General features: G+C 55.3%; 1 protein-coding gene across 9 annotated transcripts in view; it reads right to left on the bottom strand.

The window, feature by feature from the left end:
* Positions 1 to 15162, bottom strand: part of MPRIP (myosin phosphatase Rho interacting protein) — a 150669-nt gene that overhangs the window by 26450 nt on the left and 109057 nt on the right. For all 9 annotated transcript variants that reach the window (XM_057311260.1, XM_048226876.2, XM_048226874.2 and 6 more), the window contains 6 exons: positions 14323 to 14379; positions 13001 to 13069; positions 10579 to 10668; positions 6505 to 6614; positions 2864 to 3428; positions 935 to 1051 (listed from right to left, as the gene is read on the bottom strand). In XM_057311260.1, coding sequence (XP_057167243.1) covers positions 935 to 1051; positions 2864 to 3428; positions 6505 to 6614; positions 10579 to 10668; positions 13001 to 13069; positions 14323 to 14379 — 1008 coding nt within the window. The remainder of the gene's footprint in view (positions 1 to 934; positions 1052 to 2863; positions 3429 to 6504; positions 6615 to 10578; positions 10669 to 13000; positions 13070 to 14322; positions 14380 to 15162) is intronic.

Here is a 15162-nt window from a genome sequence, read left to right as displayed (position 1 = left end):
TTGCACCAGTCAGTGGCAGGACCTGACTGGAGTGCTGTGTCCTCAGCCTTGGCCGAGAGCTCACGTTCCGCATTCCATCAACCCGCTCTGCATCTCCCCAGTACTGCTCCATCACCACCTCTCCCCAGCAGCATGTCAGCAGGATGGGGCAGGAGTGTGTTGTTTTGTACCCAGAACTCAGATGGGGCCCGGAATGCTATGGGACAATAGGCTCCCGCCGGCGAGACACCAGGACAGCACCCACTGCTTGCTGGCTGGCATGTGGGCATGGAACTCTCTGGTGGAGGGCACGGGTTTGGGTCTCAGCTCAAGACTCAGGCTGCTGCCCTTCTCATTAGGGTCCCCCTTAGGCTGCTGGGAGAGTCGGCTGATGGCCAGGCGGCCACACTTCCCCCGGCAGTTCAGCCCAGGCAGAAAAGAAGAAGAGGGGCCACTAGGCCAGCGCTAATGGTCCCAGGTTGCCCCGTAGGTGTGGTACACACAAGGCCAAGGATGGGCAACCAGTTCTAGCTCTGCCACTACCTTGGTGGTAAGGAGGCACTTGGCTCTGTGACTCAATTTCCTCAATCGGTAAAATGGACCTAATATGGCATTTGTGAAAGCACGTGGACAACATGCAGATGTGCGGTATTTATAATAAAAATATACTGGGTACTCTGAGAGCCAAGAGAGACGAGCAGGATGATTTCATTCAGAAACAAAGAAAAACCCTGAGAGACAGAGGTTTCAGGCAGATTCTCCACAGCGTCCTGCTAGGGTGAAGCTAGAGGACCCCCGAGCCCGCGAGCCCTGACGCTGCAGCAGAGGAGCCCGGGGGGGGGGCGGCACGTGGGACAGGCTGCCCTGCTCAGCCAGGTTTTGCACATTCCTAGCCTGCCTGGGTCCTCACGCTGAAGCCCAAATGAGCGAGGGCTGCACAGCCCCTCAGCCCTACCTGCAGCACGTAGCCCTCCCGGGCGCTCTGTTCCCGGCCCAGAGCCACCCTCAGCTGGTCCTGCAGGAGCCGGTTCTGCTCCAGAAGGTCCGAGGCCTCCTTCTGGCTCTGCTCCAACTGTGGGCAAAAAGACACACATTTGTAAGCAAAGTGATGGCAAGCAACAGAGGCAGCAGCACGGCACGGGCCCGCCGTGCGTTTCTGGCTCTCACTGGGCTGGAGCACACAGGGACTCCCGGGCTGGCCTTCCACGCGGCCACCTTTCAGTGCACGTGCTGATCTGGACTTTATCTGCAGCATCTGGAACGGAAGGTTCCAGCTCAAGCCGTACGTGACAGCAGCACACTTGTTACCCAGGGCACCTGTGTAATTCCCACGTGCCCGTAAGGATGTGATGAGCAGACCCCACCAGGAAATGGGGGCTTTGTGCCTGTGTCAGAGGAAGCCCACCCTGCTGGGTCCTTCCGGTTTCCTCAGTGTGGTCAAACAGGCCAGTGCCGCCCCGGGGCAGCCCTCGCCCCAGACCCTGCCATAGCTTCCGCCGACACAGGTCCTTTTGACCACTTTTGTACAATGGATTCCATCCAAACTCTGTTTGCAGGAAGGGTTCCACGAGATGTGTAACGTGAGCTGGCTCTTCACATTCTTCTTGCTCTCAGTGGCTGTGAATGAGTCACCCATCCACCCACCCTTCCCGGACCCCTCCCTCAGGCGCCTACTGGGTGCTGGCCTGCGGGGGCCGCCCCGCCCCGCTGCACGGGGAGAGCACAGCCAGGCTCTCCTGCGGGGGCACCGAGATGCCTGGCTTTCAGACTCTGCTGTCTGTGACAGAGTCATGGTCCAACGTGTGACCTGCAGGCCAGCAGGTCCATTCTGACAGTTGAGAGCGATGTGAGTTTGAACTCTTATCGCACCTGGCCTTTGTTATTATATTAGTATGCACAGAAATGGGACAAAATTAGTGTGCTGGTGTTAACGATAAATGTCAGCCTCATAAATTTAACAGGAAAAAGATAAGCGAGGGCAGGCCAATGTGGCCAGTCTTCCACTTTCATTAGCTACTTCTGTAAAAGAACACACCTGAAACACACTGCTGAGTGCTCCTAAAAGGCCAGTACAATGATGTACTCCTCGTCCAGGAAGCTCACTGTTCAGATTTACAAATCCACTACCAAGGTTCCCAGATTTGATTTCTGGATATGTCACAAATACAGGGACTGGCCACTTATCTCTGCATCCCAGAGGGGCACGCTCCGGTGCCCAGTGAATTACAGGGTATCCTTCAGGCCGGTGGGATGATGGCAATCGTCTGCCCAGCCTGCCAGGCTCACCCCCGTCCCCACCCCAGGGCCTCTGTTTCACATCTCGAATATTCCTCAATGTCCAGAATCCAGCCTCTGCCTCTTGCTGCCTGACCTGCAACCCCCTCACATCCCATCTATGATTACTGGGCTGCTTTAAAAGCCTTGGGGCTTATCCCTGCCTCCAAGCTTTGGCCCCTTTGACCCAGGGCCACCCACCACATATGGAAACCTAACTCTGCTTGTGCCCCTCTCCTGCCTCAAATCTCTAGTTTGTGCCTGTAACAGGGTAGGGCAAAGTCCCCACCTGGGTCCTACATCCGAGCGGCCTAGTCTCTGGCCATCCCTGGCTCTGTATGGCAGTGTCCCCACTGCATGGCAAACACCTTTTCCTTCTAGAAAAACCTGGCACCCCCTCCCTGTGACCCTCTATGACGTGGCGCCCTCCTGTACCTCTCGTACCTGCACCATACTCTAAGAACCTGTCTGTCCGTGTGTCTGTCTCCCTGAGCGGTCTGAACCGCACGTCCCTCAGTTTCACGTGGCTGAACCACTCAGGCCACCACCAGGTACAGTGGGTGCTGGGGACGGCCGCTGCACAGAACCCTGCCACCTGTCCGCCCATTACCTCCTTCTCCAGCAGAGAGGTCAGCTCGTGAGTGGAGAGCCGGTCACTTCCATCCTCGGAGGAGGACAGGTGCAGGGGGGCAATGGGCACCTGCTTTTCTTCCCGGAGAGGAGTGGTCTCCACTTGATGCCACCGCTGCTCGATCTCCACATGGACGTTCTGTGTCTTGAGGTCGGCGGTCACAGGCAGCCCCGGGCTACGGTCAACCTCCATCCGCAGGGCCGTGTCGTCAGCGGCCGGCCCGTCTGTGGCATCGAGCATCCCGAAGCGCTTACGGCGCTCTTCCCGCCGCCGCGCACGCTCCCGCTCCAGCTCGCCGGCCTCAGCCTCGGGGTGGCTGTCAGAAGCTCCCATGGCGCTGGCCCTCTCCTGAGCCAGGGCCTGCTGGATAGGGCGGAACTCGGCCCAGTCAAAGGTCTTAGAGCGGCCCTCCCGCCGCCGCTCCCGAGCCCGGCTCCTCTTCTGCTCGGGGTCTGGCTCTCCACGCTCTGCCTCTGGTTTCTCACTCGGCCTCGGGCAGGTCTCAAAGGAGGAGCTGTTCCGGTTCTTTTCCTCTGGCAGTGAGCTGGGGGCAAGGGGCAGAGAGCCTATCAGGTGCAGCTCCTGGTGACAGCCACCTGCCCTGGTGGGACGGCCAGCTCCACCACATTCTCTTCCTATGCGGCTACAGTTCCCACAGGAGAGGGGAGGAAAGGATACTTTGCCTTTACCTGTGTCCCTTCCGTAGGGGGAACCCAAACCGGTTCTGAGGGGGGACGAGAAAGGAAGAGCCATAGATGGCTCAGAGTTTCCAGTCTCGGACCTCAGAGGAACCCCTGACAGAGGAGATGCTGTTTGAGAGAGTCACAATGGAGTCTCCATCATGCTGCACTGGGCATGGCCACCATCTAAATAAATGAGGTCGTGAGGGGGCCAACCCTGTGGCATGCGTGCACCGGGCCGTGCTGACAGAATGAATGAGACCAGTCACTTTTCCCCAAAGGCTCGAGGGTTTTTTAACAATGGTGAGTACCCCAATCAGGTCTGCATTTCAAGAAAACCACTCTGGTGGCTGGTGTGACAGATGGATCACAGAATGAAAGGCCTGAGACCACTGTGCCCTGTGTGAGAGATGGCCCAGGTGGCACCCGTGTGCCCGCACCACACAGTGGCCCGCCCTGTGCAGGTGAGTAGGGAGTGGATTCAACGGCATCTCCACTTGCCCTGTATGGAGTCCATGCCTTTGTCCAATTTGCCCCAAAGCAAAGATTGCTAAAGAGGATGCCCCCAAGCAAGGGTGAGGTGGGAGCATCAGTTGTGGTGGTTTGAGGCCCCTGGCCTAAGCAGAGTGGCCTCTGGTCCTGCCCAAGCCGGCAGAACATAGTTGGAAGCCACCCAGGGTCTCGAGGGCCAGCCAGGGCCATGCTGTGGGGCGGGGAGAGGGTGGGCTGGGGCACCTGTTTTTAAATTTTTTTTAAAAATAGGCTCCATGCCTAGCATGGAGCCTACCGTGGGGCTTGAACTCACAACCCTGAGATTAAGACCTCAGCTGAATCAAGAGCCGGTTGCTTAACCAGCTGAGCCACCCAGGAGCCCCGGGGAGCGTCAGTCTTTAAATGGGAGTCAAAGAGAAGGGAGCCTGGGAAAGAGGCACCCGAGGGAAAGAAAACATGGTCATCATCATGCTTCGGGCCATCTGTCTAGGGCTTCAGGGCGGTGGGACCTGCAAGTTGCCAATTTAAGAGCACACGTGCATCTGAATAAAAGTTCTCCAGAAGAGACCTTCCAGTGCCACTGAACTGAGAGCTGACCCAGGCTGACAGCCGTGTAGGGCGTTGCGACCACACGAAGAGCTGGCAGCAGCCTCCACGGCTCCGCGAGAGGAAGCCTGTCCGGCCCCCAGGCAGGAAGCCCCTGCAACTCCCCACCACAGATGCAAGGGGACTACGGTGATCACCCAAAGCTGCCCTTGTATTTGTTTCTAATACGTTCTTGGGACTTGGTCCTGTAACCACTAAAAAAACCTTTTCCCTCAAACTATAAAAGCCCACATAAGACAAGCAGAAAGGCAGAAGACAAACGGGGAGCGTGAGGATCCCCTCAGTTTGAGATACACTAATTCTGAAGTAAATTCTAATCAGGAAAACAATCACTAAGTCAACCTTCCCACACAAACGGAAGACCTGGTCCCTTGCACCTATGTCCCCATACGGACCCAAAGTCTGAGTGTGGCAGGGAACCGCAAATGTCAGCCTGGGACATATGTGCATGTGCATATGCTCACGTGTGTCCTCCACACCTGTTCTGAGGCCGACGCCATGTGCCTGCCCTGCGACACCCCCATCCCAAAGCTGACTTCCTCCAGCTGGGCCCCTCAATCCCTGCGCGGAGACAGGCCCTCCTGGAACAGCTGGGGCCGGCTGGGACGCGGCAGGCAGGGCAAGGCTGGCGGCCAGGATGGGACCTCAGGCCCTCTCATGTCCACCACCCACGCCACTGTGGCAGCAGCCTTGCCGGAGAACCCCGAGCTGCCTTTCCCGCCCGGCTAGGGGGGCACCCTCAAGGTGCTTAGAGTGTTGGCCTCACAAAGCTTTGGTCTCTGCTCCCGGCTGGGAGAGAGCCGGAGGACAGCCACCGAGGCCACCCCATGAGGACGGAGTGCCCTGTTCATCTCCGCGGGCAGGACGCACTGCACTAACAGGTAAGCTCTCCTAACAGGACACTGGAGAACCTGTCCTGGCCACCAAGGCCTGGTCTTACTGACAGGAACAACCAAATGCTCTCTTCACCTACTAAGTGAAGGCATGAGCAAACAATGCCAATAAACACAGCAGAGCAGACTCTGTTCCCACCTTCTTGGTCAAAGACGTGCAGCGGCACGAGGAAGCAGGCAAGCCCTTGACAAAGAGTTGGCACGGCCACAGCTGCCCCAGGCCGCCGAGGGGCACACGGCGGGCCCTGGGGCGCCACCCCAGCTGTGACCAACAACTCAATCGCTTGAAGAATCATGCCAAGTACATGATCTGAAAAGTGTAAACGGAGGTTCTCAGAACAGGCAGAGACTCTGAAGCCTTCAGCAGAGAACGACAGAGCTCTGGGCATCGTGGAACCAGCCCCACGCATCAGAATCTTCTCTTAAACTGGAAAGAGCAGGTTTCTAACCTTCAGGGCGGGAGGAAGAAGACGTCATGAGGTATACGAACCACAGAGGCTCAACACGAGGGAAGAACAAGATTTCCAACCCGGTGCTAGCACTGAGTCTCAAAGAAGTTTTTCCTGGTTGCACAGAAATCGAACAGACGGAGGCGTGGAGCAAAAAGAGCAAGAAAAAGAAATGTTCTGGCAGCCTGTGAAGGTGGCGTCCAGGGCTGCCGTTACCCCGCCGCCAGAGAGGCAGTGCCTGGGCCAGAGGGGCTCCTCCCACTAAGTTCAGTTCCGACAGGGGCACAAACACTCCTCCGCTGGCCAGGCTTACAGGAGGAAAAGGTCGCCAGGGGCAGAAAAACCAGGAAGCCGAAAGGAGACTGAGCAGGGCCAGGCGAGGTGGGACAGAAGAGGGAAGGAAGAAGGCGGTGCTGGGACACAGGAAGCACAGACCCACAAAGAAGTGAGGCACTGGCCGGCAGGGAAGGTGGCTCCCTCAGGCACCCCGGCTGTCTTACCTCGTCACGTCCGGGGCAGAGGTCGGGTGGACGTGCTTCATGATGGTCTGGATCCAATTCCGCCGGATTCCAGATGTCATAGCAGAGAGAGTGAATTCGCCCTCCTTCGTCTACACAGAAGACAAGCTGTCATCAGGGACTGTCACCTCCCCACCCCCAAAGGACATCCTGTAGGGAGAACTGCAGCCAGGTAGGGGGCTGTCCTAGGAGCAGCGAGTGTGCCCCCCTCGAAGAAGAGCCTGAGAACAAAGGGAAGAGCAAATCTGCTTTCATGGCTGACTCTGCCTACAACGTCCCTGGCCCCCGGATGGCTCGCCCTGCTCTTTCAGGGGCTCACAGACTCGGGGGAAGGAGAGAGCACAACCTGACAACAAAGCTGGTACGTGGGAAGCAGTGGGAAGGGGCCCCCCAGGCTGGGGACAGCACAGTCCCAGCCCCAGCAGCACGCAGCCACGCACAGCAGGTGCACAGGGTGATGGGAAGGAGAGTGGCAGGCATTGGACTTGGCGGGCGGGCTGAGCCCGATGGGGGCCACATCTGTCGGGCTGAGAAGAGGCGGGGAGACCTGCTGGGCTGCCGCCAGGGCAGTCGTAGTTAGAGTTCACATGGTGACAGAGAAGAGGGAGGTTCTGGGGAGGTAAAGGAGATGGTATGCAGTTCCTGACAGGATATGGGAGTGCAAGGGGGCTCTTCTAGGACAATCCCTGGACTGCCCGCCCCCGACCTGGGTGACCTGGTGGGATAGGAGTCAAGATGGAGGAGTACGCCGGTCATGGTTGAGGGAGAGCAGCTGCACTATGTGGGGACAGAAGGTGGGCAGGAGGGGAGGGGAGCCAGACAGGGGCTGAGAGCAGGCAGCAGGGCCAGCGAGCAGAGAGGCCTCTGGGACACAACCTTTGTGTCGCTGAGCCATACTGCCAGGCAGCACCCAAGATGGGGAGGGGCAGGAAATGCAGGTGGCGGTCTCCTGGAGGCCATCACCCTGCTTTTGCACCACGGGCTCCCGTGTCACAGAAGCGAGGGTATCGATACTGTTCTTTAGGCTGCTCAGGCTACTGACCAATGGGCCTGTGAGACACGTCAGCTACTCAGCTGATGGGAAGATGAAATCCCCAAGATGGTTTTGGGATGGACAATGGCACAGCCAGGGGCCAAAATATAAAGAGAGCATGTGCTGGCCCAGCACGCTGCAAAGCGCAGCTCGGACCTGACTTCATCCTCCACCTCAGGCCCCCACCGGCACCCCTAATCGAGAAGGGCCCCGGCCCACGACCCAGCTCATCTCTCCTTCATCGCTTTCCTCTCCGTGCAAGCCAAGGGCAGGGCTGCTGCCTCAGGGCTCTCGGAAGCACCCGTCCCTTATGCCCTGGCCCTTCCCCTGCCCCCGGGGCCAGCTCCCCCGCATCCCTGGCTCCTCTGCTCCCTCCTCCAGCGCAGGTATTTCTGTAGTCTGACCTCGGCAATCTGTACATTGTCTCCCATGAGCTCATCTCTCACCTGCAGAGAGCTCTTTCCCAAGCAGGTCCACGCTTGCGGCTGCCTAATGTTCTCAGGGACGCCTCAAACACAGGCCAGAACTCCAGAGGCTCCCCTGCTGCGAAGCCACCTCTGTCACCGGCTACAGCACAAGGCTCACCCTGCTCTGGGGTGGGAGACCTCACGCTTGCTCTGTCACCTGGCCAGGGCCACACCCAGCTGCCCTTCCACCACGGCTTCTCACCACTTGCTTTGCCTCTCACCACTTGGCCTGCTGCCTGACCTTCCCCTCCATTCTAAGTGAGCTGTGTGTCCTGCCGGATGGGTCTTCCTAAGGCACAACCGCCTTGTGACTTCTAACACATTCCAGGGCTTCCCCCGACCTCCACACAAGACCGACTCCTGCCCTGGCACGCAGGGCTCCCGCAGCGCCCCCCTCACCCGGCTTCCGCACTCAGCTACCTTGAAGGTGCCACTGGGTCTGGAGGCCAGGCAAGAAGACGACAAACTCGGCCCTCCAGCCTTGCCTTGCAAGACCCTAAAGCTCCTTAGTGGTCCAGGCCGAGCCCCTCCTGGGACCCACTCTCCCGCACTAAAAGCAATCTCTCCTGGCTTAGAACTCTGAGGCCATGGGACTCACGGAAAAGCATCAGCACTGGAGCTAAGGTCATGCTGCCCCACCCAGGGTAAGGTGAAGAGGGGTCTGACTGACAGCTGAGCTCAGCCAGGGAACACAGGTGACTCAGAAATGACCTCGTCGGTGACAGGGAGAGCAGGTGAGTTCTCAGAGAGACAGACTGGCACCTAGACAGTTCAGGCCACGGCCTCATCACACAGAAGCAGCCCTAGAACAGTGAAGCTGTGACAAGCCCAGTAATGAGTGCTGACTTAATGACATTTCTTACCCCCAGGATGCCCTAGCCAGAGAGACCTGCTCTTTAAAATGGAGAGGTAGGGGTGAAGGTGGGGGGTCGGCATGGGCCCGGAAAGCCAGAATGCACCACTGTCTCCAGTGCTGACACGCTGGCTCACCAAGCATGGCTATCCCTCCTGCAGGGACAAGAAGAAGAGCGTCACAGCAGGGCAGCACAGACCACCAAGACCCACCAGCTCATGCCCTGGCCCTGAAGCCAAGCCGTCAGTGTAACCTCCAACTAGGCCTTGGTGTCCACACGGTTGCCCTGCGTGGAGGCAGTGGCATGACCAGTAGCCCGGTGGGCAGCCGCCTGGATTTTTCCTTGTAATAAACTCACTGGCCTTTCGGTCTGAACCTTGGTCTCCTCTGGGTTTGGTTAATAGAAGTTAGTCCCAAGGTGTCTGATCTACTCGGAGTCCAGAATTACAACTGAGTTGGTGGGCCCGCAGACGTAAAGGAAACACCCTGCTAAAGGCAACCCAACTGGAGTTCTAGCTCCCAGTGGGAAACCGAGTCCCAGGTGGCAGCTCTGTCCGGCTGCTCGTTAGCACACATTCCCAGGGCTCTCGCGAGGGAAGAATTAGCTCTGCCCAAAGAGAGGTCTGGCCTTTGTCCCAGTTCCTGGGAAGTAACCTGTGAATCCTTGTCATTCAGGGCGGGGCCTGGCCACTCCAGAAAGACTGGCCATGAAGTGAGAGGGCTGGGATTTGTGACACGTGAAATCAGCCAAACTCTGAGGAGAAGGCGGGAAACTGCATTCGATTACATGGACAGTAACTCAAGGTTCAGTGAAAGCTCTGCACCGACTCGGGTGAGCCTCCTGGGCTGGAAGCTCTGGGTACTACCACACATCCCCCAAGATGGAAGGCATCCCCAAGGACTCGGAACGTCTGTGTTTAGGGCCATCCCAGCACAATTCTCCCTGTCTCTTCCTCTGCCTTGTTCTAACTTGCATCCTTCTGCTACAAGGAAACTACAAAGGTTAAGTATAGTGCTTTCCTGTGTTCTGTGAGTCACTCCGGCCAACTCTGGAGCCTGAGGCGGTTTTGGGCACCCCTTGATCTTGCAGTTGGGGTCAGAGTGAGGGCAGAAGCAACAGCTGAGGACTACGCCCTGCCCTTGAGCCACCAGCTTTAATAAACGGCCCAGGAGAACCATTTCATTTCTCCAATCAGATTCTTTTTGAGGGCGGGGGTGGGAGGGGCAATGCCTTGCTCGCCTGAGTCCCTCACAAGCCTGAGTCCCTCACAAGATCGTGGGGAAAAAAAAGACTTGTAAGTGGATCAGTAAATTTCCAAATGAAAGAATAAATGAGTGAAAACCCAATATTCAAAGCTTAACTAACACTTCTATTCTTATTTCCCCTATTCCACGTCCTTCCCAAATGCCAGCATTTAAAAAAAAGAAAGAGAAAGGCCCTTCAGTAACACAAAGCTTCTAAACAGTATTGAGAAGAAAGATGCTAATGCCTACTTTTTTGTTCAGATCACAAACTGGGGTTGGGATGAGGTGCTAGGGACAGACGGCAAAGAACGCGTGCAGCTAAGCCCGTGGGAGGTCAGGCTTGCCCACAGGCGTCCCCGGACCGGGACATCGGGTTCTTGGAGAAATGTTCCAGCAGCTCAAGCCCGTGTCCCCCACCTCCACACCAAGCCTGTCTCCAAACTCCACCCCAGGCTCACATGTATCTGAAAGCCATAGTTTCTCTGGACTGGATACTCTGTGACATCGTAACACGTAGACAAGTCAATTTCCCCGTCCAAGTCAGCCGCCTGCAGAGAGAAAGTAAAAGTCAACACCTAGACAAGTGAATTTCCATGTTAGCTTTATTTTTAATGGGCATATACACTGACAAGCGAGGATACTGCCCATCCTATGCGACCTGGAAGCATCCACGCCATGTCCCCGTGTGTCCTGCCAAAGATACCCCATGCCAGTGCTTCTCAACCCTGATGCTGGAAGTCTCTTATACTCTTAAAAACTGAGGTCCCCATTTATGTGACTTTTCTCTATTGACGATACTAGCATATTAGAAACAAACTAGAAAAAAAGTAAACGTATTTGCTCATTTAAGAACACAAAGAAACATTTTATTTTATCATAAAAAATATTTTAAAAAGTCAGCCAGGGATTTTTGTAAATCTTGGTTTAAATGCTTGGCTTCCAAGGACAGCTGGATTCTCACATCTGTTGCTGCATTCATCCTGTTCAATATATCATTTTGAATGAAGTACAGCTGACTCTTGAACAATATGGGTTTGAATCGTGTGGGTCCAGTTGTACACAGATTTTTTTTTGCTATAGTACTGTAAATGTATTCTCTCTTCCTTATGATTTTCTTAGCGGCCTTTTCTTCTCTCTAGCTTACTTTATTGTAAGAACACAGTGTACGACACACATAACGTGCAACATCTGTGTCAATCAACTGTTTGTGCCGTTGGGAAGGCTTGTGACCAACCGCAGGCTCTTAGTGCAGTTTTGGGGGTGTCAAGAGTTGCATGCGGGTTTCCAACTACGGAAGGGGACAGCACTCCTAACCCTGTGTGTGTTCAAGGGTCAACTGTATACAAAGACAGTCCAACCTACAGAGAGAGACTGGAAAAGAGACACATATTTTAATGGTCATTTCTTTCTTTTTCCCCAGTTTTGTCGAGGAATAACTGGCATACACCACTGTGTAAGCTGAAGGTACACGGCATGACGGTCTGATTGACATACACCGTGAAAAGCTGTACTTTCTTAAAGGTTAACTGCAAAGTGGAATCTGAAATCCTATCAAGGGACTTCACATTCCGTTATATTAAAATCCATGGTTTTTCCCTCTGAATGGACTTTTACCCGTGAGTGATTTTGTAACTTTATGTATTGGTCATTTGGAAGACATCAAGGTATGCGTATCTTCCACAAATAGACGTATTTCATTACCAAGCTCAAAACATGGTAGTATGAGCACCTATGTCATCAGGACCGTCTGTAAGGAAAGGGAAGCTGCCAAGTTTGTGATGGGGAAAACACATTTTCCAAAGTTCCAATTTCGCTTGAAAGTTCAAATTGTATCACTGGCACCAAACTGTCCATTGTTTTCTTTAACGGAAGAGACTCACTTGGTTCATTTTTAAGGAAGTGCCAAACACCCAAAGTGAGTGAGCAGTATGTCTCTCAGTTGCTCCTGCCACTTTCCAGTACGGACAGTACTGTGCGAGGAGAAGCCACCAGGTCGGCCGGCGGCGCGCGTGGGCAGCAAGTGCTTTCCCACAAGGCACCCCTCATACTCCGGAATGCAGCAAAAGCAACTTACGCTCACCGTCGATTTTGAATCACAGAATATAGAAGAGTATTCAAGAACTGAGACTTTAAATGGCATCTTAATTTTATAACAATAGTTTTTCTGAGGTTCGTGATACGTAAATACATATAACCAGCCCCCTAATGGAAGATATTTAGATTCTTGCCCATCTGCTACTCTTACAGAAATGTAGGAATGACTAACCTGGGGCACAGATGTTTTCCTATATGTGGAAATATATCTGAAGGATTCCTGGAGTGGGATGCAAGGGAAAAGGTAGGAACACACAGACTTGCCAAATTGCTCAAAAGAGATATTTTTGTAGGTGAAGGAAAAAGAGCTCCTTCTGGTTGGTCTTCAATCATGGAATCAAGACAGTTAACTGAGCCAACCAAATTCATTTGTCACATCCCATCTTTGTCCAAAAGACAAGGGACAAGATTTAGTTCCATTTCTTCAAGAGACTCAATTCTCCATGAAATTTTTGTAGGAAAAACAAAACTGCTCATCCTGAGTTTTAAAATAAGATCTCTTTCAGTGTTTTTCAAAGAACAGAGAAAAGAGAAGTCACTGAAGCACACCACCCAGACGCCTAAAGCAGGGCCTCTGAACAGCCCAACGTTTCAGGAAGAATCAGTCACGAGAACATCAAAAGCTTGTCACACTATGCTCAGCCTTCCCATCAAATCTAGACCAGGAAACCCAAGATGGCAACTTAGACACCTGTCGACAGACAGAAGGGGACTTGAGCCTGGAGAAGCGGTGGCTGGGAGCCCTTCAGCTGTCTCCACAACTGGGAAGGAAACCAAGACACTCACCTCCTCAGCCGCCGAATCCCTGTAGTATCTCAGACTTTGATCAGCAAGGACAAACCAGTGTTTCTTCCACTAAAAGGGAAGGGAAAAGCAGACTCAGCTAGGGCAGAGCGGCACATTTACTGCTCCAAGGTGATCCACAGCCAGAGTCCTGGGGGAACCTCCCAGAGCACAGGAAAAGCAGAGGGCAGGTGGCCCCTCCCACGAGTGGCAGACACACACAGGACTCTGCTCAGGCCGCAGGCAGCCATGCGCACATGACCTCAGGGCACTTGCTAAGCTGCGGCTCCCCCGTGACCAGGCAGCATGGAGAGCTGGGGTGGGCCGCAGGCTATGGGCTCTCTGTAACCCACAGTGGTGTGGCTGGTGAAAAGTGCTTCGCAGTCCTCAGTCTCAACTCCAGAGGCTGCAGACAGGGGGCTGGCCCCTCAGAGCTGAAAGGTGGCTGTGGAAACAGCATCTCCACCCTTAGGTGGCTGCCTGTGAGCCACAGCCACTGGCTGGCTAACCAGAGGGGTGCGCCCACCTGCAGCCAGCAGGAGCAAACCAGCCAGCTAGCTTCCCAAGTCTTCACTGTGAGTACCAAGGAGGGAGACTTGAGTCTTCAGCAAGGCCAAGGGGATTGATATGGAGGAGAGAGAAAAAGAAGATGTTTCGGCACAGTCGCTCGGGAAGCACGAAGGGGAGCTCAGGAGGGTGGGGTTTCAAGGGCCTCTCTTGTTAATGAACTAGCAGGCTCCTCTTGACACCTTCTTAGAGGCCTGGCCTTCCAGCCCCAAGCAGGGTCGAGGTGGGGCTGGCAGGTCCAGCTGCAAATGGCACTTCCTGCTTGAGTTTGATGGCAAGACTACGACACTGGCTCCTCCCAGGACTGCAGCTGAGCTGGAGTCTCTGGTAGAGTCTAGAAGCCCTCGGCTGCTGTCCACTTGGCCGGCCTTGTAAGCAACCACAAGCCAACCACACAACCAGAGGCTTCCTGGGAAGCCTGGGCTCCCAGAGAACTTTTAGGAAAGATTACTGGGTAGGGAGCTAGTGCTGTAGGACACCTCCTGGCCTGAGGCTGAGATCCCTTCGGGGTGCAGGAGGGCAATCTTTTCCAGAGGTCCCCCCCACCCCTGCAGAACTGAGGGTGGGGGAGGCTGTGCTCCTCCACTTCCCTGAGGAGACGGGGGTCTCAGCTATACCAGTCCTGGCCCACCAGACACGAGGCCACGCTGGAGGTGGGGGGTTGAGCCAGTGTTCCCACACCTGCTGGGGACAAGGCCAGGCAGACCTCGTACCTGCTCCCCAATACCTCAGAGGCCCCAGCAGCCCTGCATACTCACCTGGCCGTCCTCGTACTGCTTGGTCAGCCAGCCTTTCTTGAAATTCAGCAGGTCGGGCTAAGAAAGGGAGAAAAAAAGTACAGTTCAGAAGAAAGCACACTGATATCCCAGTCGTGGGAAAAGGGTGACCGAGGGGCAGGCATTTCTGTGCAGATGAGGTGGGCGGCAGGAAAAGGCATTTCTCCACCTGCCAGCAAACACTCCACAGATTCGTGTGTCTTCGAGGGACGAGATGCCGGGCACGGCCCCAGCGCCCTGTGAGCAGCAGCAGCTGGGCTGCCCGGACGCTCTGAGGGAAGCCCTGGCTACGTCGGCAGCAGCCGCCTGGCAGTACAGAACGGCCCAGAGGGAGAGCCGTTTAGTGTTTCCCGTGAAGGGGAAAATCTGCAGTGAGCCCTAAAAGAAGAAATCAGAAGTTCTCACAGAAGCCACAGGAAGATGGAGAGAGGAAGCCTGAAGAGCAGAGCCCACGTACAGTGTTGAGCAGAGACGCAGCAGCAAGCCTGCTGAGGCCCTGAGGTCACCTATCGAACAGGACGGGCTTTATCTCATTTCCCTGCGAGATGCAAACCCCGGACAGCTGGCGGGAAAGCAGGGGGTGAGGTCTCTGCCGGGCTCTCCCGCAGCCTTGCACCCGGGCCTGCAGAGCAGCTGGGGAAGCGCCCGAGGACCACCTGCAGCCCAGCTGGGCCTTGCTTGTGTTTCACGCCTGGACACCTGTAAAGCCAGGGCCTAAAGAGATGTGACTCATCCTTCCCCTCGCCCCATGGGCTCGCTCTCCGCCTTCCTACAGCTGTCCCGACCAGATCAGGCTGTGATGTCTTCCTGTACGTGAAGGAC

This window comes from Ursus arctos, unplaced genomic scaffold, assembly GCF_023065955.2.
Source record: "Ursus arctos isolate Adak ecotype North America unplaced genomic scaffold, UrsArc2.0 scaffold_14, whole genome shotgun sequence".
Taxonomy (NCBI): Eukaryota; Metazoa; Chordata; class Mammalia; order Carnivora; family Ursidae; genus Ursus; species Ursus arctos.
The sequence above is the reverse complement of the archived record's forward strand: the minus strand, read 5'-3'. Positions and strand labels throughout refer to the sequence as shown.